We start from the raw sequence: 24,009 nt of genomic DNA, 5'->3' as shown, positions 1-24,009 counted from the left end.
AATCTCTAAGGAGACACAAATAAGGTACATATATATCAGTTTAACTTGATTAACTATACACTCAGGGTTGGATTTTTTTACTTTTTATATTAATTTTCTTTTTTTAAAAAAAAGAAAAAATTATTTCTTAACTTCCCACGTGCTATATATATTATATTGCAATGTTTGATAATGGTTTCTTAAAAAAAAAAATTATTTTTTTTGGGGTTCCTTTTACTAATTAAATATCTACCTCTGGCATTGTTTTCTTGGTCTTACCATTTCTAATGAAATTGGTAAAAGTAATTTTTAATATATATCTATATATATATATTCATTATCATGTCTTATGCTGCACAGTTTTAGAGTGAAAATTATTTTTGCTTCCGCCCTGATCGAAGAAATTCCTATGGTGCACAATATGGGGAGATTGCACTTAGAATTGATGAATAATGGTGCTAATCAATTTTCAAATTTTTTAGATTGATTCTTCATTTTGGACATTATGAGTCAACGCTATCATCTGCAAGAGAATAGGGAGACGAGCTCAACTATGAGTGAACTTGAGCATCAGCAAGAGAATGGGTATGTATATATTACTCGTGTTTTTGTAAGAGGGATTTATAACATTACTCGTGTTTTCGTAAAAATATACTGTCATAGAGAATTAGTGAAACATATCATGTTTCACTTGTGTCGTTCTTGTATCCCTCCAAAAATGACGTGGCTCTTAAAAACATCATTTGACTCGTAATTGATCATTATTGAATTTTAATCAAATGTGATTTTTAAAGTCACCTCATTTTTGGAGTGACACAAGTGAGACTTATAGAATTACTTCGAAAACACTCTTAGAAAATAATAGTTAAAAATGGAATAAAGATAAAAAACCAAAGAAAAAAAAATGTTATAAATGAATTAATTAAATTCAAACAAAGGTTGATTTTTGACCTATAGTGACGGTCGTTGGATGGATCAAATTAAACAAATATTAAACAACAAAACCAGTCTTAATTAAAATGCTACTTGTGACAGATTTAGATATCCTAAAACTATTTTATATATTAGATTTTAGTTTTTTTTTTACCTTTCTTTTTATTAACCATTGTTATTGGAATTTTGTGCATAGCTATTGAACTTATACATGCCCCCAGGCCCCAAGTATGATGGAAAGTTTTAGCCTATTTAACAATTTTACCCCACCCTAAAATCATTTAAAATGCTAAATTTTTATTATTGGAAGATAATATTGCTATTTTTATACACTGTTTAACAATTTGAAAAACTATAAAGCTATTGTATTTTTTTTTGTTGGGGGGGGGGGGGGGGGGGGGGGGGGTTGTGTGAGATGAAGAAAACGAGGCCGGGAAACCCCAATACAATCATTTAGTAGTGGCATAAGCCCCATGGGCCATGGGCCTATAAAAAAAAAAGTGAGTGATGCTAAGGAGTAAGGAGCACCACTTTTCCCGAAATTCGTCAAAGAAAAAGTGATTGCACATTTGTAATTTAAAAAAAAAAAAAAAAAAAAAAAAAGAAGAAAGTATTGTCCCATGCAAAAGTACTGACATAAGTCAGTAAATAGAAAGCAAAATGTTTGGTGTGACATTACATGCTGAGCCTCTCTGTTGAAGAAAGAAAATGATATAAAAATATGAACTTATTTTTTGCTTGTTATACTCTACTCAATCAGGAATTCGGATACTAAGAAGCAAGATGGTCGCCCGGATGGTGGAGTTGATCGCAGGACAATTCTTGACCCAAAGGGAAAGTTCATGTTTAGGTGGCATGTGATATTTCTAGTGTCGTGTGTAATTGCAATATTATGTGTGGACCCTTTATTCTTTTACCTTCCTTGGATCAAGCAAGAGAGCAACCTGAATAAGTGTCTTGCGTTGGATAAAAGATTAATGATCACAGCTATTTGTCTCCGATCTGTCTTTGATTTGATTTATATTGGAAATATCATTTTGGGATACTGTAGTCGTAGATATGAACCAACTAGGTTAGCTCCTCGGCAAATAATAAAGAGCTATTTGAGGCAGAACTTTCTAATTGACATCTTTGCTATTCTTCCAATCCCACAGGTAAAGGAGACCTTTCTGCTTCAAAATTGTTTTCTGTGATTTTTTATTTTTCAAGTTTAAGTGTTTAAGTACTATATATGCAATGAGGATTAATCTATCATAGTAATATTACACTATGTTTGAGCATAAGATACGTGGATTCATTCCCACTCCAAAAGGGCTTTTGGGCTATTGATGTTCACTTTATTTGGCTCCTCTCTAAAGCTCTTTGAAGTAACTGAGAATATCTTCTTAATTCCACACTGGCATTCTACCAAGAGCTTGAATAGGTGAGTCATGATGCATGCGCAGAATATTGTTAATTTGAATATGCCAACCTTAATTAATCGGTGACTCCAACTTAATTTGGGTCTCTTGCTTATTATTTGTATGCACTTAATTAAGGGGCTTGCGTTGCATGAAGCAAAGATAATTCAGCAATTTGGTTTGTGGGTTTTTTTTTTTTTCAGATTTTTCTTTCCCTGTATTAACTAGATCTTACGCATGCTGTTTGTAATTTGTCCAGGTTTTAGTTCCAATTACTTATACAAAAATGGCGACAAGCTTGAACTTTTTGGACATAAGGAAGGTCGTAAACCTCTTTGTTCTGCTGCAATATGTGCCAAGAGTTCTTCGAATCTACCTATCATGGAAAAAACATATCAAAAGTTCCAGTAAACTCTATAAAAGAAGGATTGAAGTGGCATTCAATATCTTTTTATATATCCTTGCCAGCCATGTAAGTTTGATTATCTCATCTCAACTTTTTTTTTTTATTCTTATTACAGTTTTGCTTTAATAAGTCTCGTTTTTCTCAAATTTTAAGGATTTTTCTAATTTAGAGTTATACATGATTTCTTTCTTTTTTTATTTTTTTTTTGAAAGATGTGTTAATATTTGTGTATATACACAGTTAGAAAAACAAATTTTAAATCATGACCATGGATACTATCCATTTCATTTCAAATGGATAAAATCCTATTCCATTTATGATGAATTGTGAGGCTTTGGTAATTAGCATTATTCAAGCATTTATATATAATCCTTGGATTGCGGCAGGTATATATAGATCGATGATCATGGAAGGCCAAACTACTGTGTGCATTTAATTAATGATTCAAATAATAAGTAGAAAAATTCACACAAGCAATTAATTAAGTATCAAGAGAGCAACACACAAGTAAACGTCAAATTTACATGCATGAAAAACTTCTAAGTATAGATTAAAAAATATTACATAACAAATCCGATCCAGTATAATAAAATAGAGATTACAACACTCATGTTTATGCCTCAGAACTTGAGTTCAAAGCAAATTGAGAAATACAAAAATATCAATTTTCTAAAAAACTATAACATTCTCATTACAAACTACATCAGTCTAGCAAAACAAATACCGCAACAAAATCCCCATTTTTAAATACTACAACTCCCTATGAGCCCAGCTCCTTCTCAAAATCATCTAGTATCTTACTACTTTTTCCATTTTGCTTTTAAGTGGAAGTAGTATTCTCCTTTCCTTTCCTTTTCTTTTCTTTTCTTTTTTCCTAACATATATGCAGAGTTTACTTATCTTTAATATATCCCAAATTTGTTATACAATCCGGCCCCTCAAGTTAAATTCTTAGTTTGATTTGTCCCTATGCCACCCCTACACAATCAAAGTTAAATGGTTAAGAACTAAAGTTATGCCTACATATGAATGCCTATGCAAGAGATGCTATGTACTATGGACACAAATTCATTTATGATGCCCACAAAGTTAGTTCTTACAATTAATAATTAATATGTTGAGAAATCAATTTCGTTCTTTGGTACGTGTATGGTTAATAGTTCTAGTACTTATTAGTATTTATAAAAATTAGTGAAACAATTAAATATAAAAAATAAAAAACAATTTTTAAATGTAGTATAGATTTATAAAATTATACCCTTTATTTCTTGACAGAGAAGATTCTTTAATTTGTTCAAGATATATCAGTCCTCCTGGCGTGAACATTTGTTTACAATTAATTTGATAAATGGGGGTGGCATCCCATGGCCCATGAGGGTCTAATTAATTAGTATAAATAATTAAATTCATTATTTTTCTGTAATTTGATAAACCAAACTTGTGCAATAGACATTGATGCAAATGGCAACTGAGTGGAGAGCTAATAAGGCTAAAAGGTTGGAGGAGATTGAAGGTGAAATGGGACGTATAATACCAAAAGTAGAGTCCTGGATGGCTAGAAACGGTCTCCCTCACAATATGAAAGAGTCGATCATCAGCTGCATACGACAGAGATTGGAAGAAAACAAAGAATTTGATATGGACAAACTCATCTCTCATCTTTCCAAAGATCTTGTAACAAAGATTAAGCACCATCTTTGTTTACCCTTACTTAAAAAAGTAAGTCTTTTTTTGTTTACAATTGAATATATCCATACAGTAACCTCATATAAATAATCATTTGTATAATATTGGACTTGTTCTCGATTGTTTGCAAGCTAGGCGGTTCAAAAACTTGAAAATCAAGGTGATCGAAATCTGCTGGCCGAACGGATCTGCGAATCTCTCAAGCCGAAGTACTACAAGGAGGACTTGGAAATTATCCAGGAGGGAAAATCAGTTACTGCAATGGTCTTCACCACGCAAGGCAGTGTATGGTGCTTCAAAAAGAGTAATGGTGAGAATGGTGACAGCGCTGATCTTGAGTCTATTACTAATAAATTTGATCTCTACGGAGAAGAACTTCTAGAGTGGAGGTTCAACCACCCCCCCTCACACAAAAAACCGCTCCCAATCTCCACCAAAACTGTCAAAACCCACTTAAAAGTTGAACTCTTCACTCTGACAGCCAATGACTTGAAAAATCTACCTCCCATGCAAGTTCCCAAGCATACCCGAGCAGCAGAAGCTACAAAAGTGTTTGTAAAAGGAGTTTTCCGGCCGCAAGGTAAGGAAAATAAGAATGAAAAATTCTCCCAAAATGTCTGAGCAGAAGGGTACTAGCAGACTTTTGGAAGATGGTGCTCCCCAAAGTTGTTGAAAAGCAATACTGGTTTGTTCAGAAGGTGTTTGTGTTAATTAAGTTGTATACTCCACTGGTTTGGTTTCTCGGTGATCGATAGAGTTAATTTGCTAGTTGTTTGAATTCTGAATGGTGAAGATATAATTAGGAAATGAACAAACAGACTGTTATTTGCTGAATGTATGATGTATTTAGTTTTTCAATGTTGTACCTTGTCCTCTATATATAATGGTCGCCACTTTCAACATCTTGATCATGTTTTTGTTTTTCTAGTCATCTTAATTTGTACCCATGTTTTTATTTACACAATAAATCAAGTTAGTTTCATTTTGATGTCTTCATTACTTCTTCAGATTAAATTTCCTTTCATAATCTTTAATTTTATAGGGTTTAGGCACTAAGCCTCATATAATTATTGGAAATTGGAATTTTCTCATTATTCTTCCTAGCTAGATGTATTTAAACGAGAAACGAAGGTTCCAACAAGAAGATTGTTGAGCACCTTTTGCATTGTTTTGCAATATCTCAAGCCGGCCAGTTCACCACACATAGCACAACTATATGTTTTTCATATGTTGTTGTCTGTATTTTGGAACTTCAAAGATGGCCTCAATGAATAGAACCAAACCTGCGGTAGAGATGCCTTCTTAGTTCTACAAATGAGACCGCACCGACCGATGTAATTCAGATGGCCTCAACAACAGGTTCTTTTTTTCTTAAGCACCGTAAATGGGTACAAAAAAACCATTCAAAGAGCAAATTAACAAGTAATTAAATACTCAAAAAAATTTAAAAACGATTTTGATTAGACAGAGGAATATTATTTAGTTTGGCTACATTACTACAATGATGAATAGCTAGAGAGCTCTTTACCTTTATATTTTATCTTCTTGTTTTAATAAAATTTTCAACTTACAACCACTTCACCCACATTAAAAAATAATAATAATAATAATAAAGAAAGAAAGAACAAAAAAAAAAAAAAAAAGGAAAAAAAATAGGAGGAGAGTAATAATTAATTGGCTTATCTTGTGGAACCTCAATATCAAGGTTTTGATCAACGTGCAAGTTTTATTAAGGTTTGATTTTTTATTCATCTTTTTGCTTTGAATTTTTATCTCTGGACTTCCCTCCATGCATGTAATTAATTACAATGGGGTTTGAGGTTGCTTAAATAAGACTATTAATATGAATAATATCTATCTATTATATTGAAATTAAAATATGACAAGAAATCCATTCTAATATTTAAAATGAAGAGAAATTGATATTTATTCCTGAAATATGGTGAACCGTCAACATGATCTGATTAATTACCTACTAGTAAAGAAATGAAGAAAGTGGTCAACTTGTCACATGCAATCTAAATCCACTAGCAACATTTCAACCAAATTGCATTTTTTGTCATATTATTTTTATGGGAAGCCACCAAGTTTGACTTGTCCAATACATGTTTACAGTACTATCTAATAAAAAAGAAAAATGTTAGGTATTTTTTTTTGTGTGTTTTTTTTTTTGTTTTTTGGTGTTTTTTTAACTATGGTATAATTTTTAAAATTATTATTAAATTTGAGATTATTATTATTAATTTTTAATCTATTAGTAATTTTAAAAATCACATTACAGTTAAGAATACACTAAAAAAAACACTACATGTTTACAAAACTGCCAATTTTAACTTACCAACGTCATTTGGAAATATATTAAAATTTCATCGGTTGCTAATTAGAAAGACAAAAAAAGAATTAAAAAGAAATACTTGAGAGATAGACTATTGTCCATTACTTATTTACAGCTGTGCAAAATATTGATGTGACAGCTATTTATTTGGGGGATAAAATGACGTACATATTCCTATTTGAGGGGCTTAAAGACCCGGTTTACTCCGTGTCTTTCGGGATAAATAAAACTTTGTTTGGTATGGAAGAAAAGAAAAGTAATTAAAGAAAGACTTGAGGAATAGATTATAGTTAATGGTTGACTAAACTAGTAAGTATCTATAAGATAGAAGAGCCAAAAAATGTTGACTACTTGCATCTGCAGTTTCACAGGTTAATCTAAAACCCTACAACACTAGTCCACTGATCCCCGCCACTCTTTACTTTGTCCAAAACCTGGTCTCGCTCGGTCCCTCGCTCGACTTTAAAAGGTTCAATTCACTCTTATATGTATACACATAGTCTCTTTCTCTCTTATGCTGTGCATGCAGTTTATTCACAATGATATGCTTTTTGGCTTCTGCACTGAAAAAGATCATTTTTTTTCTAGGAATTTTGTGGTCTAAATAGTTTGGAGGTTGATTAATCCTCAATTTGGACGTTGTGTCTTTGATAAACTTTAGTAATTATGAGTTAACGTCGACATTATTGGGCATGCCACCCATTTTCTCTATATGAGTGACCTCAACGGAATACGGGAAAGAAAGAATCGAGCCAAAATATTTAGTTGCAGCTGCATGCAGAGTAGTCTTAAATCATACAACAAATCCAATTGCTGCCACTCCGAATCACCATCATCTCCATTGCTGCCACTCCGAATCGGTGGGAACTAAGCATAATGAAGTGGAGGTCACTAGTTCAAATCATTTTCCCCATCTTATATATATATAGTTATTTTTTGTTATTCACTATGAGTAATTTTAGAAACCATATTTTTATTTTTCTAAAGTTGATTTGATCTAGAATCATCATTAAATCAAAATTTATTTGTAATTCATCTCAAATTTGATGATAATTTTTAAAAGGGTATACTTCACTTTAAACCATTGAATTACCACGCGATTCGACATACCCCCCTCACCCCGACTTTGAAACTTCTCAATTTAGACTTCTGAACTTTTCATTACAATCAATTTGAACCTATTCGTCAATTTTTGCCATTAAAATCCTTACAAAGAAAAATTACCCTGCCCTTCAATTTTCTTTTTATTAAAAAAATTGAAAAAAATGGGAAGAAGAAAAAGGGTCACAAGGTGGCTCAACCGTGGGTCACCTTGTGATTTTTTTAATAATATTTTTTAAAAAAAAAAAAAAAATTAATTTGAATTTAAGGGAAAATCTGAAATTTTATAAAAAAAAGTTATGAGTATAAACGTTATTGTATCACTTTTAACATTTAAAATTTGACGGAGTGATTCAAATTTATTGAAATTTGAAAGTTCAGGGGTTCAAATTTAGAGATTTCAAAATTTAGGGTATGTTAAATCACATGGTAGTTCAGGAGTCTAAAGTAAAGTTTCCCCTTTTAAAAATCATATCAACTTGAGAAAACAATAGAAAAAACTCTAAAAAATAAATAAAATAGAGAATAAAATATAAAATCTTTTAGAGAGTGCATCTATATAGAAAAACAGAAACTAAATTTTTTTTTTTTTTTTTTTGGGGACCACCGGCTAACGTGGTTCCGCCTCTGATTTTGCAGCCGCCAGCCGTTTTGATCAAGTAGACCCTTGGCAGTATACTAGAACAAGACCGGAGGGAATGTCTAGTACTATATCATTTACGTACTTTTCTTGTATTCCTTAATCATATTATTTTGATGGGAAGTTGCCAAGTTCCTTTTGGTCTAGTCTGGCTGCCTTGACCTTGTAATATAATATGAACATCGAATTTTCATCAGTTGCCCAGAAAGACTCGAAGGACGCCTGTGAAAAAAAAACAATAAAGAAAGACTTGAAGATAAACGTAACGAATAAACATCTATAAATGCGCGCGGCAGTTGCTCTTGCTTATTAGTTGCAGCTGCAGGCAGAGTAGTCTTAAATCCTACAACAAATCCAATATTTGCTGCCACTCTTTGCTTTGTCCAGAAACCCCATCTCCGTTGCTCTCCTCGATCGAGTTTAATTATCAGGTTCATTCCATTGTTTATATAATCTCTAAGGAGACACAAATAAGGTACATATATATCAGTTTAACTTGATTAACTAGTAAAGTATACACTCAGGGTTGGATTTTTTTACTTTTTATATTAATTTTCTTTTTTTTAAAAAAAGAAAAAATTATTTCTTAACTTCCCACGTGCTATATATATTATATTGCAATGTTTGATAATGGTTTCTTAAAAAAAAAAAAAAGGAAAAATTTCAGAAAGCCCTCCTAAACTTTCAGTCAATTTGAAAAATCCCCTCTGAATTTTCAAAACTCTCATTTAGGCCCCCTGAACTTTGGTTTTCTCTCACTTTGAACCTTTTTAACATTAAACTACATCGTTTTGTGTCCTAAAATTATAATACCTACCCAGTCCAAAACGACGTAGTTTAATGTTAAAAGGGTCCAAAGTAAGAGAAAACCAAAGTTCATGAGGCCTAAATGAGAGTTTTGAAAATTCAGGAGGTTTTTTAAATTGGCTGAAAGTTCAGGGGGGCTTTCTGAAGTTTATCCAAAAAAAAAAAAAAAAAAATTTTTTGGGGTTCCTTTTACTAATTAAATATCTACCTGGCATTGTTTTCTTGGTCTTACCATTTCTAATGAAATTGGTAAAAGTAATTTTTAATATATATATATATATATATATTCATTATCATGTCTTATGCTGCACAGTTTTAGAGTGAAAATTATTTTTGCTTCTGCCCTGATCGAAGAAATTCCTATGGTGCACAATATGGGGAGATTGCACTTAGAATTGATAAATAATGGTGCTAATCAATTTTCAAAATTTTTAGATTGATTCTTCATTTTGGACATTATGAGTCAACGCTATCGTCTGCAAGAGAATAGGGAGACGAGCTCAACTATGAGTGAACCGGAGCATCAACAAGAGAATGGGTATGTATATATTAGTCGTGTTTTTGTAAGAGGGATTTGTAACATTACTCGTGTTTTCGTAAAAATATATTCTCATAGAGAATTAGTGAAACATATCATGTTTCACTTGTGTCATTCTTGTATCTCTCCAAAATGACGTGGCTCTTAATTAAAAACACCATTTGACTCGCAATTAATCATTATTGGATTTTAATCAAATGTGATTTTTAAAGTCACCTCATTTTTTGAGTGACACAAGTGAGACTTATAGAATTACTTCGAAAACACTCTTAGAAAATAATAGTTAAAAATGGAATAAAGATAAAAAACCAAAGAAAAAAAAAATGTTATAAATGAATTAATTAAATTCAAACAAAGGTTGATTTTTGACCTTTAGTGACGGTTGGATAGGGGTGCAAAGGCGGGCGGTTAAAAACCGCCCGCTAACCGCTAACCGCTATAACCGTCACCGCTTAACCGCCTAACCGCCTAACCGCATTAACCGCCTAACCGCATTAACCGCTAACCGCCTAACCGCCTAACCGCATTAACCGCCTAACCGCATTAACCGCTAACTGCCTAACCGCTATAACCGCCTAGCGGTTAGCGGTTAGCGGTTATTGGGTCTACTAACCGTAACCGCTAACCGCCTTCCGCCTTTTTATATAATATATTTTTATAATTATAATTATAAAAATATATTATATAAAAAGGTTATAATTATAAAAATATATTATATAAAAAGGCGGTTAGCATTATAATTATAAAAATATTTATACATATAACATAATCACTTGATCATTAAATCACAATTTTTTTTAAAAATAATTAAATCACAATTTGAGTATTAATATATTATCACTATAATTTATATGATTATATAATATAATCACTTGATCATTAAATTACAATTTTTTAAAAAAAATAATTAAATCACAATTTGAGTATTAATATATTATCACTATAATTTATATGATTATATCACATGAGATTGATCATTAAATCATTTGATTATATAATAACAAATTATACATATATAATATGACATAACTCATAAGTATATCAATTCATACTAATACAACAATTAAATATCTAGAGACTTATTTCCAATGTATGTTATAAACTTATAAGTCTATAGATGTTATAAGTCTATATAAGTCTACATATGTATATGAATAATATAAATCTATAATATCAATACTTAATCATATGATTCAATGACAATTCAAATATTTTATTCAAGACTTCAAGTGAATCATATTATTAATGTACAATGATGATATGATTCGTATAATATCAAATTAAGTAATTGACATTGGATTAAACAATGACCAATGTGTTACTTATAAACATAATTTAAGTATTAATGTATTATCATTATAATTTTAGTAATTTATATATTATCACTATAATTGATATAATTATATCACATGATGACTTGATCATTAAATCATATGATTATATAATAATAAATAATGCATATATAATATGACATAACTCATAAGTCATAAGTCTACAAGTTAATCATATGATTCATGTACAATGATAATCACAATTGATTCAATTGAATTAAACAATATATTACTTATAACTACAAGTCTACAATTTAATTAAAGCATTATTAGATACTTTAGGAATTTAGGATTTAGAAGATATTAAAAATACAAGAAAAAAAAATGAGGGTAAAAAAAAGCCCAAAAAGCCAAAAAAAAAAAGCCCAATTTTAAAAAAGCGGTTAGCGGGCGGTTATCTATTTCGCTAACCGCTAATCTACTAACCGCTAAGGCGGTTACGGTTAGTGGTTATTGCCACTAACCGCTAACCGTAACCGTCTTTGCACCCCTACGGTTGGATGCATCAAATTAAACAAATATTAAACAACAAAACCAGTCTTAATTAAAATGCTACTTGTGACAGATTTAGATATCCTAAAACTATTTTATATATTAGATTTTAGTTTTTTTTTTACATTTCTTTTTATTAGCCATTGTTATTGGAATTTTGTGCGTAGCTATTGAACTTATACATGCCCCCAGGCCCCAAGTATGATGGAAAGTTTTAGCCTATTTAACAATTTTACCCCACCCTAAAATCATTTGAAATGCTAAATTTTTATTATTGGAAGATAATATTGCTATTTTTATACACTGTTTAACAATTTGAAAAACTAGAGTGATGCTAAGGAGTAAGGAGCACCACTTTTCCCGAAATTCGTCAAAGAAAAAGTGATTGCCCATTTGTAATTTAAAAAAAGAAAGTATTGTCCCATGCAAAAGTACTGACATAAGTCAGTAAATAGAAAGCAAAATGTTTGGTGTGACATTACATGCTGAGGCTCTCTGTTGAAGAAAGAAAATGATATAAAAATATGAACTTATTCTTTGCTTGTTATACTCTACTCAATCAGGAATTCGGATACTAAGAAGCAAGATGGTCGCCAGGATGGTGGAGTTGATCGCAGGACAATTCTTGACCCAAAGGGAAAGTTCATGTTTAGGTGGCATGTGATATTTCTAGTTTCGTGTGTAATTGCAATATTATGTGTGGACCCTTTGTTTTTTTACCTTCCTTGGATCAAGCAAGAGGGCAACCTGAAGAAGTGTCTTGCGTTAGATAAAAGATTAATGATCACAGCTATTTGTCTCCGATCTGTCTTTGATTTGATTTATATTGGAAATATCATTTTGAGATACTGTAGTCGTAGATATGAACCAACTAGGTTAGCTCCTCGGCAAATAATAAAGAGGTATTTGAGGCAGAACTTCCTAATTGATATCTTTGCTATTCTTTCAATCCCACAGGTAAAGGAGACCTTTCTGCTTCAAAATTGTTTTCTGTGATTTTTTATTTTTCAAGTTTAAGTGGTTAAGTACTATATATGCAATGAGGATTAATCTATCATAGTAATATTACACTATGTTTGAGCATAAGATACGTGGATTCATTCCCACTCCAAAAGGGCTTTTGGGCTATTGATGTTCACTTTATTTGGCTCCTCTCTAAAGCTCTTTGAAGTGACTGAGAATATCTTCTTAATTCCACACTGGCATTCTACCAAGAGCTTGAATAGGTGAGTCATGATGCATGCGGAGAATATTGTTAATTTGAATATGCCAACCTTAATTAATCGGTGACTCCAACTTAATTTGGGTCTCTTGCTTATTATTTGTATGCACTTAATTAAGGGGCTTGCGTTGCATGAAGTAAAGATAATTCAGCAATTTGGTTTGTGGGTTTTTTTTTTCAGATTTTTCTTTCCCTGTATTAACTAGATCTTACGCATGCTGTTTGTAATTTGTCCAGGTTTTAGTTCCAATTACTTATACAAAAATGGCGACAAGCTTGAACTTTTTGGACATAAGGAAGGTCGTAAACCTCTTTGTTCTGCTGCAATATGTGCCAAAAGTTCTTCGAATCTACCTATCATGGAAAAAACATATCAAAAGTTCCAGTAAACTCAATAAAAGAAGGATTAAAGTGGCATTCAATATCTTTTTATATATCATTGTCAGCCATGTAAGTTTGATTATCTCATCTTAACTTCTTTTTTTTTTTAATTCTTTTTACAGTTTTGCTTTAATAAGTCTCGTTTTTCTCAAATTTTAAGGATTTTTCTAATTTAGAGTTATACATGATTTCTTTCTTTTTTTTCTTTTTTCCTTTTTTTTTGAAAGATGTGTTAATATTTGTGTATATACACAGTTAGAAAAACAAATTTTAAATCATGACCATGGATACTATCCATTTCATTTCAAATGGATAAAATCCTATTCCATTTATGATGAATTTGTGAGGCTTTGGTAATCAGCATTATTTAAGCATTTATATATAATCCTTGGATTGCGGCAGGTATATATAGATCGATGATCATGGAAGGCCAAACTACTGTGTGCATTTAATTAATGATTCAAATAATAAGTAGAAAAATTCACCAAGCAATTAATTAAGTATCAAGAGAGCAACACACAAGTAAACGTCAAATGTACATGCATGAAAAACTTCTAAGTATAGATTAAAAAATATTACATAACAAATCCGATCCATCCAGTATAATAAAATAGAGATTACAACACTCATGTTTATGCCTCAAAACTTGAGTTCAAAGCAAATTGAGAAATACAAAAATATAAATTTTCTAAAAAACTATAACATTCTCATTACAAACTACATCAGTCTAGCAAAACAAATACCTCAACAAAATCCCCATTTTTAAATACTACAACTCCCTATGAGCCCAGCTCCTTCTCAAAATCATCTAGTATATTACTACTTTTTCCATTTTGCTTTTAAGTGGAAGTAGTATTCTCCTTTCCTTTTCTTTTCTTTTCTTTTCTTTTTTCCTAGCATATATGTAGCGTTTACTTATCTTTAAGAGTCTTGTGGGTGTTTTAGGTACTTGGTGGCCTTTAGTACTTTTTCTCTGTCCAACGAGAGACAGCTTGCTGGCACAAAGCTTGTGAAAAGGATGGCGGATGTACCCCAAGTTCTTTTAAATGTGGCAATTCATCATAAAATTACACATTTTTAGATGGTGCTTGCCCTATACACCCACCAAATACTGCGCTCTTTGATTTTGGAATATTCCAAAACGCTCTTGAATCTGGTATTGTGTCGTCCACAAATATTCTACAAAAGATTATGTATTGTTTTTGGTGGGGACTCCGAAATTTGAGGTTTGCACATATTGGACTCTTTGTCACTCCAGTATGGTTTTTTTAAGTGTTTGTTTTTTCCTATCAATAAGCGCGTCATGTGTCGTGTCCCACCTCGCCTAGGTATGGGGATGGAGATGTGCTTATATGTATATTCATACAATTCTTGACAACAATGCGTTTTAAAACCATGATGTCAATGAACCTATCAAAATTCCGCCGTTAAGCATGCTTCTAGTAGAGTAGTACTAAAATAGGTAACTTCCTGGAAAGTCTGGTTTGGGGGAGCCAAAAGTGAACAATAGTGTGTATCATTGGGGTGGATAGTTACGTACATGCGTCATGCTATAAATTCTTTTTTAAAAAGAAATGAAAATAAATCTGAGAGTTAAAAAAGGAAATAATATAAATTTGAAATTTTTTTTAGTAATACCCAATATATATATATATATATATATATATAGAAGTCCTCAAATCACTAAGAAAACCCCAAAAACGTTAAACATTCTTTGTGATGAAAAGTTTCGGGTGTTCTTGCACACATTTGTTGAACCATATATGCAAAGAACATGACAAAAAAACAGAATTTGTGCAATGTCGACTGCCACACATTGATTAATTAATTATGTTATTAGTTTCTCATACATTAATATAGTCCTCCAATTTTTGCAGTTCACTTGGTCAAAACCTTCAAACAAGTACATATTTCTGGGAAAATTGCTTCGCAGTTTTTATTTCAATATATGGTTTGCTGCTGTTTTTGTATTTCATCGGTAATGCCCAGGTTAGTGCTCGTCATTTTTATTATTATTGTTGGATCGGGCCTTTGACCATCTCATCTGAAAACCAATTGGTGTCCAGTGAGGGAAGCCAAATCCTTTTATGGCATTCGAAATCGCACCCCGCAAGGTATTTAAGAGCCGTCCAAGTGAGCAGAGCAGCGGCATTGTTGAACCTCAACAATCCCTCCCTCAACATGACGCTCCCGCGACTCGAACCCATGACCCTGGCTCTGATACCATTTGTTGGATCGGGCCTTTGACCATCTCATCTGAAAACCAATTGGTGTCCAGTGAGGGAAGCCAAATCCTTTTATGGCATTCGAAATCGCACCCCGCAAGGTATTTAAGAGCCGTCCAAGTGAGCAGAGCAGCGGCATTGTTGAACCTCAACAATTTAATAAACAACCAAAAATATATGAAACAATAAACAATAAACAACACAGATATTTTGGAGACGATGAAGAAATAGCAATTATTGCTAGGAAGTTTAGAAAATTTTTCAAAAACAATGGAAATTTTAGAAGTAGGGAATCAAAAAATTTTGTGAATCCTAGTAATGAGGTTAGAGATAATTATGAAGGCAAAAATGATGAAAATCATAAAGATAAATTATCTCGTGGTCGTAAGTGTCATGAATGTGGTGGTATTGGTCATATTCGTGCTAATTGTGGAAATTTGATAAATTCAAAAGGCAAGGCCTTTAATGTGACTCAAAGTGATGAGTCAGACAATGAGGAAAAAGCTGAAAATTGTGCAAATTATGTAGCCTTTGGGATTTCTTATGATAGTGAACATGAGGCTAGTGAGTCTAACTCTCTAGATAGTGAACATGACATATGTGATAATGAATCAGAAGAGGAGGGTGATCTGCAAAATGCTTATAATAATCTGTATGTGGAATGCATTAAATTGAAAAAGTTAAATAAGCAACACTTGCAGAAACTCAAAGATGTTAATCTTGAAAATGATCGACTTTCTGTTGCTTTAACTGATTTACATGCTATTCATAATACTTTGATGTCTGAAAATCACATGTTAATTGCTAAAGTGAAATCCTTAGAGAATGAGCTTAATGAATCAAGAAATCATCTGAAAACATTCTCTAGTGAAAAGCTAAATCACATGTTGCATAATCAGAAACATTCATTTGATAGAACTGGATTGGGCTTTGATAAATCTGTTGTTTCTTCTACTAATGCTGCTTCTCCTTCAAAGTTAATTTTTGTGAAACCTGTTTGTAAAGAAGAAAGCTTGACTAAGAAGAAGGAAATGTATCCTCCAGTTTCAAGAGGTGAGAAAGGTAAGGGAATTCTAACTGATTCCTATGTGTCTCGTTCTACACCGAGACGTGCTCATATGCCAAGGAACCAACCTTCTCAAAGGTTCATTCCTACATGTCATCACTGCGGTAAGATTGGACATATTCGCCCTAATTGTTTTCAGTTGAATAATCATGAGTCAAAAAGAGACTATTTGCATTCTAGGGATAGTCATGGGGAATTATTCAACATGCTAAGGGGTGTTATCACCCAGTTAAATGATTTGGACAAGAGTCGCACTTCTGTTCCCAAAATGAAGAAAGTTTGGGTTAAGAAGGTTGATACCGTTCACCCGTTGAGGGGGAGTGGTATTGGACTCACCTAGTTTAGGTGGGTACATTGCATGCCTAGGATAGACGTTGCTTATATATATATATTTGTGTCCTAGTGTCATAGTTTGTTGGGTGTTTGTTTTGTTTTGTTTAAATTTTTGTTGTTGTTTGTTTTTGTTGTTTGTGTTTTGGTTCTTTTAACATGTTCTGTTTTGAGTTCATTTAAAAAAAAAAAAAAATTCAAAAAGACAAAAAATATTTTAATTTGGTTGTTTTTCTTTTCCCTTTTTTGTCTTATGTACTCAGATAGTCCATGAATTTCTCATGTTGCCTTCATGGATTTAATTCCTTGCATCTTGGAATATTCTAAATATGCATGAGATAAACAATTGTTTCAATGGACTTGTTTTTGTGGTTACCTAAAGCTTGAGCGTATGTGGTACGTTTTAATCTTATTCCGCTTAATATTTGTGAATCACCTAGACATTTGAATAGGTGTCGTTTGGAGTCGTTATATAGAATTTTCAATTGGTATCAGAGCGGGTTCACTTTGTTTGGATTAAATTCCTGAGTGAGATCCTTGACTCCTTTGCTATGAATACTCCTCAATCCCTTAGCATGGATTCTGATGAGGAGATTGACCTTCAGATGGCCTATAACAAGCTCTTTAAGAAATTTGTTAAATTAACTCATCATCATCAAATTTCCCTTAAAAAGCTTAATGATGTTGAGCATGAGAAAGAGTCTTTGGTTATTAATTTGTCTAAATCACATGCCTTAATTGACTCTTTGAAATCTGAAAATACTATGCTTATTGATAAATTGGGTGCCTCTACTTCACATGCTTCTAATTCTGAAAGAAAAACTTTGTTTGTTAAGCATGTGAAAGTTGAAGAAGTCAAAGCCAATATAGCTTGCTTGGATAAGGGCAAAACTTCTTGTATGAATACTTGTGTGAAGCCCGAATTCAAGGCTCTTTCAAGGAAACAAACTCATGCAAAGTTTGTTCCTACATGCCATCATTGTGGGATTATTGGTCATATTAGACCAAATTGTTCTAAGTTGAAATCCCAAAGACCTTGGAATAAAAAGGCTGCTCCTAAGAAAGAAAAAGGTGGTGTAGAGTCATGTTTGTCTAGATCTAAGTATATGTATATCCCTCCTCATATGAGACAAGTTTCTCTGAAATTTGTCCCTACCTACCATCATTGTAGAAAAGTTGGTCATATTCGACCTAACTGTTTTAAGTTGAGACCTCGTGAGCATAAGAGTGAGAATTCATATTCTAGGAAAGGTTTTGAGGGACTATGCATAATGATGAAGGGAGTGTTATCTAGGTTAGATGAGTTTGACAAGAGTCACAAATCTGTACCTAGGGTTAAGAAGGTTTGGGTTAGGAAGGTCGATACCATTCACCCTTTGAGGGGGAGTGGTGGTGAACTCACCTAAAGTAAGGTGGTCCATAACATGCTTAGGATTGGTTGTCTTGCATATTTCTTCATATCCTAAAGCATGTAGCATTCATTGCATTGCATTGCATTTATTTTTTTTTGTTTTTGTTTGTTTTTTTTTTAATTTCAGTTTTGCACATATATGCATTGCATTAATTTTGTGCATTTTATTTAAAAAAAAAAAAAAATTCGAAAAGACAAAAATATAGTTTTTAGGTTGTCTCCTTATTTTTGTCATATGCACTTTGATAGTCTATAAATTTCTCATGTATACTTCATGGATCCAATTCCTTATATCTCAAAATGTGCTTACTATACATGGGATGAATATTTATTAATGGACTGATTGTTTTTTTGGCCTAAGCTTATGCTTCTATGGTACATTTTACCTATGCTTGAACTCTTGTGCACATTTAAGCTTAAATTGAGTATGAATTTGGCCTTAAGGGTGAGTTATGTTAGGCAACCATATGAAGAAGATTGACTAGTTGTGTCTATCAAATTGACCAAATGCTAGTTGAACCTAGGACCTAAAAATTCCAGCATTCCTCTAATTTGGTTTAAGCACTAAATGATTAAAGACACATTCTCAAAGAAAAAAATAGTGAAACAAGAAAACATATGAACATATTCCAAAAGGAATCTATTTCACTATGTCTTATTTGTGCTCAACTTGTCCCTATAGAAATAGTTGTGACCATATTCATTGTGGAAAGAAACGGTCACTACCGGACAATGTTTGAGTATGTGCTACTACTACATGGGAAGTGTATTGGATGAGGGTGACACGGCCCTAGCAAGGTTTGACTTTTGTTTAGATATACATGTCAATCTTCCCATGAGGTAATTTAAGTTTTTGCTTGCTAGCCTATCCCATTACCGTATAAGTTCTTAAACTTACTTGATGGTTAGCTTTCACACACAACACACAAGCATGGGTCGAGTCGAACATGTTGCTTTGCTTGTGTTGAAAAAACTTTTGTTTCATATTTTTTTATTCTCATATATATTTTGGACATTTTGAGATATTACCAGATAATCATTGCTTAATACATGAGTCTTTTATGTTTTATCATGTGAGTGTATTTGATATAACAACTCTTATATTGAGAAAAAAAAAAAAAAAAAAAAAAAAATTGACTTTTTTCTTCATTTTTTTATGTCATTCACTAAGGGGGAGAATTGTTTTTTATCATGCTCTTGCATTTCACTCATTATGCATTCATAGTTTTGATTTTGTTTATGTTTCTCTGACTTTCCTTGGGCTTATTGGTATTTTACTGCCCTTTGTCCATTCATGACAAAAAGGGAGAGAGAAAGTTTTAGAGAGTGCATATTGGGAATAGATAGAACACCATAAATAATTTTGATTTTGATTTTGATATACTTGTTGCATCTATGAATGATATTTGTTTTGTGTTTTAACTGATTTGGTGAGCTATTCATGATTATATTCTATTCAAATTTGTTATATTATTGGTACATTGGGTATTTCTATTCCACATACGCTTAATATGTTTTGTGAGTGTTTCAGGAAACAGGAGTTATCTATTCAGATATAACTTGTAAATTTTGTCACAGAATTGTCAAAGAGGGAGTTTGTTGGGTTTTGAATTGCCAAATTCAGTGACAAAATACATTTATCTGCAATCCCGTCAGCAGTGCATACATACGAGGTGTTGTGTCAAGAGAAGACCTAGAAGATGTGGTTAAGCTTAACCAATCATAATAGAAGACCTATATGATATGGTTAAGTTTAATCAAATCGGAATTCTTTAATTAGAGTTAAAATAGGATTTGATTAAATTTCGTATCCTGCATATGTATCAGTATTTGGACCATAACTTTCGGCTCAAGAATCGGATTCAGGTGAAATCAGCGGCATTGGAAAGCTAACACAAAATTATACAAATCTTTGTGAAATAAGATTTTCAAAATTCGAAAGTTAGCTAAGCCAAAATCGTCTCACAAGATAAGAAAGAAAATTTGGATGAATCCTATTCCAACTAGAACTAGTTTTTCTCCCCATTTCAACTAGTACTAGGTTTTCTTGTAATCTATATATAGAGAGCTGTTATGCACGAAATTGTAAGGAATTCCACATAAGAATTCCATGTGCTAAGAGAGCGTTTAAGATATTGAGTGTTAGGGTTAGTCTCTCTTAGAGTTAAAGGTTGTGTCTTCATCACAAATCATATACAACCGAAGTCTACCGGAGTTCCGGTAAAGGAGATCAAGTAGAAGGATTGTGCCAGATGTTCTGGAAAGGGCTACTGCGGTAGAAGTCAAGTGGGTCGCTTGTCGTGTACAAGGAAGAGTAAATTGCAAAGGTTTTGTAATTCTTCTTGTATTCCTTATTCTTCTTATAGTGGATTGATTTCCTGGGTTTGGCTGCCCCGGAGAGGTTTTACATTTAGAGAGTTCTCTAAATGGTTTCCTCTTCGTAACCAAATATCTGTGTTCTTGATTTTCATTACATATCTGTATTTGGTTGATTATTGATTGTTAGGTCAGATCTTATTCCGCTTAATATTTGTGAATCACCTAGACATTTGAATAGGTGTCGTTTGGAGTCGTTTTAGATTTTTCAATTATTATTATTATTATTATTATTATTTAAGATTCCGAACCCTTATACATATAATTAGGTGTGTTATCAGAATCAGATCAGATGGTTTCTGTATGCATAAAATAGAAGGACATGCACTTGCTATAAATTAAAAAAGGCCAACTTAAAAAAATCTCTCTACTTTATCATCTTTTATCTTTGTTAAGGCCTTTATTATTATTAAGCTGCATTTGTTGCAGCTGCTTGTCACACTTACCCACCAAAATATCCAGAACTACCTTTTGTTTTGTTGTTCTTTCTTTTCCATGACTAATGTTGGTGCCCTCCTAATCTTGATTTTGTCATTCTTGAACAACAAATCTATAATGATTTTTCAAATGGTCAAGAAACATCCATTTAACAAGATCTGGTTTAGATTGTGATATCAGTCTAAGGCTATTTAGATACTTGAATTACCAACTCTATTAAATTTCCTACCAAAGTCCGACCAAAATTGGAATAGAATGGTCGGACTTTTGAGCAACTCGACCGATCTATCCCTATATCCCAAATTTAATTGATGGCCACTGCATGGTCGCCAAATTTGTTTGTAGTGGCCACGTACAGTATGGCTGCAAGATCATTGGTTTCAACTTTCAACTTAGCGTAGCATCCCCTATGGGTGAAAGTAAGCTCGGAAGACTATTAATTTTGATTTCTAATATCAGTACTACTAATCAATACTCGGATCCTCCTCCCCTTCACAATGTTTAAAAAATATTTTGTCTTTCATTTTTTTTTTTTTTTTTTTTACGTTGGCACCTCAAAAAAATTTGTTATACAATCCGGCCCCTCAAGTTAAATTCTTAGTTTAATTTGTCCCTATGCCACCCCTACACAATCAAAGTTTAATGGTTAAGAATTAAAGTTATGCCTACATATGAATGCTTATGCAAGAGATGCTATGTACTATGGACACAAATTCATTTATGATGCCCACAAAGTTAGTTCTTACAATTAATAATTAATATGTTGAGAAATCAATTTCGTCTATGGTACGTGTATGGTTAATAGTTCTAGTACTTATTAGTATTTATAAAAATTAGTGAAACAATTAAATATAAAAAATAAAAAACAATTTTTAAATGTAGTATAGATTTATAAAATTATACCCTTTATTTCTTGACAGAGAAGATTCTTTAATTTGTTCAAGATATATCAGTCCTCCTGGCGTGAACATTTGTTTACAATTAATTTGATAAATGGGGGTGGCATCCCATGGCCCATGAGGGTCTAATTAATTAGTATAAATAATTAAATTCATTATTTTTCTGTAATTTGATAAACCAAACTTGTGCAATAGACATTGATGCAAATGGCAACTGAGTGGAGAGCTAATAAGGCTAAAAGGTTGGAGGAGATTGAAGGTGAAATGGGACGTATAATACCAAAAGTAGAGTCCTGGATGGCTAGAAACGGTCTCCCTCACAATATGAAAGAGTCGATCATCAGCTGCATACGACAGAGATTGGAAGAAAACAAAGAATTTGATATGGACAAACTCATCTCTCATCTTTCCAAAGATCTTGTAACAAAGATTAAGCACCATCTTTGTTTACCCTTACTTAAAAAAGTAAGTCTTTTTTTGTTTACAATTGAATATATCCATACAGTAACCTCATATAAATAATCATTTGTATAATATTGGACTTGTTCTCGATTGTTTGCAAGCTAGGCGGTTCAAAATCTTGAAAATCAAGGTGATCGAAATCTGCTGGCCGAACGGATCTGCGAATCTCTCAAGCCGAAGTAGTACACTGAGGACTTGGAAATTATCCAGGAGGGAAAACCAGTTACTGCGATGGTCTTCACCACGCAAGGCAGTGTATGGTGCTTCAAAAAGAGTAATGGTGAGAATGGTGACAGCGCTGATCTTGAGTCTATTACTAATAAATTTGATCTCTACGGAGAAGAACTTCTAGAGTGGAGGTTCAACCACCCCCCCTCACACAAAAAAACGCTCCCAATCTCCACCAAGACTGTCAAAACCCACTTAAAAGTTGAACTCTTCACTCTGACAGCCAATGACTTGAAAAATCTACCTCCCATGCAAGTTCCCATGCATACCCGAGCAGCAGAAGCTACAAAAGTGTTTGTAAAAGGAGTTTTCCGGCCGCAAGGTAAGGAAAATAAGAATGAAAATTCTCCCAAAATGTCTGAGCAGAAGGGTACTAGCAGACTTTTGGAAGATAGTGCTCCCAAAAGTTGTTGAAAAGCAATACTGGTTTGTTCAGAAGGTGTTTGTGTTAATTAAGTTGTACACTCCACTGGTTTGGTTTCTCGGTGATCGATAGAGTTAATTTGCTAGTTGTTTGAATTCTGAATGGTGAAGGTATAATTAGGAAATGAACAAACAGATTGTTATTTGCTGAATGTATGATGTCTTTAGTTTTTCAATGTTGTACCTTGTCCTCTATATATAATGGTCGCCACTTTCAACATCTTGATCATGTTTTTGTTTTTCTAGTCATCTTAATTTGTACCCATGTTTTTATTTACACAATAAATCAAGTTAGTTTCATTTTGATGTCTTCATTACTTCTTCATATTAAATTTCCTTTCATAATCTTTAATTTTATAGGGTTTAGGCACTAAGCCTCATATAATTATTGGAAATTGGAATTTTCTCATTATTCTTCCTAGCTAGATGTATTTAAACGAGAAACGAAGGTTCCAACAAGAAGATTGTTGAGCAACTTTTGCATTGTTTTGCAATCATCTCAAGCCAGTTCACCACACATAGCACAACTATATGTTTTTCATATGGAATCTGGCTTCTATTTTGGAACTTCAAAGATGGCCTCAATGAATAGAACCAAACCTGCGGTAGAGATGCCTTCTTAGGTCTACAAATGAGATCGCACCGACCGATGTAATTCAGATGGCCTCAACAACAGGTTCTTTTTTTCTTAAGCACCGTAAATGGGTACAAAAAAACCATTCAAAGAGCAAATTAACAAGTAATTAAATACGCAAAAAAAAATTTAAACGATTTTGATTCGACAGAGGAATATTATTTAGTTTGGCTACATTGCTACAATGATGAATAGAGAGCTCTTTACCTTTATATTTTATCTTCTTGTTTTAATAAAATTTTGGGAAAATTACATTTTATCCCTCT

The 24,009-nt window shown here is 32.6% G+C and overlaps 1 protein-coding gene and 1 pseudogene across 1 annotated transcript; both read left to right on the top strand.

Annotated features, from left to right (window-relative positions):
- The first annotated feature begins 532 nt into the window (after positions 1 to 532).
- LOC148587805 (cyclic nucleotide-gated ion channel 1-like) lies at positions 533 to 5,025 on the top strand. Its single transcript, XM_088512836.1, has 5 exons — positions 533 to 564; positions 1,673 to 2,066; positions 2,572 to 2,784; positions 4,168 to 4,437; positions 4,540 to 5,025. Exons 1-5 carry the CDS (start codon positions 533 to 535, stop codon positions 5,023 to 5,025), a joined length of 1,395 nt encoding a protein of 464 aa, XP_088368962.1.
- Positions 5,026 to 9,745: 4,720 nt separating this feature from the next.
- On the top strand, positions 9,746 to 23,100 carry LOC148587804 (cyclic nucleotide-gated ion channel 1-like; annotated as a pseudogene).
- The last annotated feature ends 909 nt before the right edge of the window (positions 23,101 to 24,009 follow it).

The sequence above is a fragment of the Corylus avellana genome, chromosome 2 (assembly GCF_965113065.1).
Source record: "Corylus avellana chromosome 2, dhCorAvel1.hap1.2, whole genome shotgun sequence".
Taxonomy (NCBI): domain Eukaryota; kingdom Viridiplantae; phylum Streptophyta; class Magnoliopsida; order Fagales; family Betulaceae; genus Corylus; species Corylus avellana.
The sequence above is the reverse complement of the archived record's forward strand: the minus strand, read 5'-3'. Positions and strand labels throughout refer to the sequence as shown.

Excerpts from the sequence above, each read along its gene's own strand:
- LOC148587805 (XM_088512836.1), top strand. The coding sequence starts at position 533 with ATGAGTGAACTTGAGCATCAGCAAGAGAATGG. Across the intron at positions 565-1,672 it reads GAGCATCAGCAAGAGAATGG|GAATTCGGATACTAAGAAGC; the intron begins GTATGTATATAT and ends CTACTCAATCAG. Across the intron at positions 2,067-2,571 it reads CTATTCTTCCAATCCCACAG|GTTTTAGTTCCAATTACTTA; the intron begins GTAAAGGAGACC and ends TAATTTGTCCAG.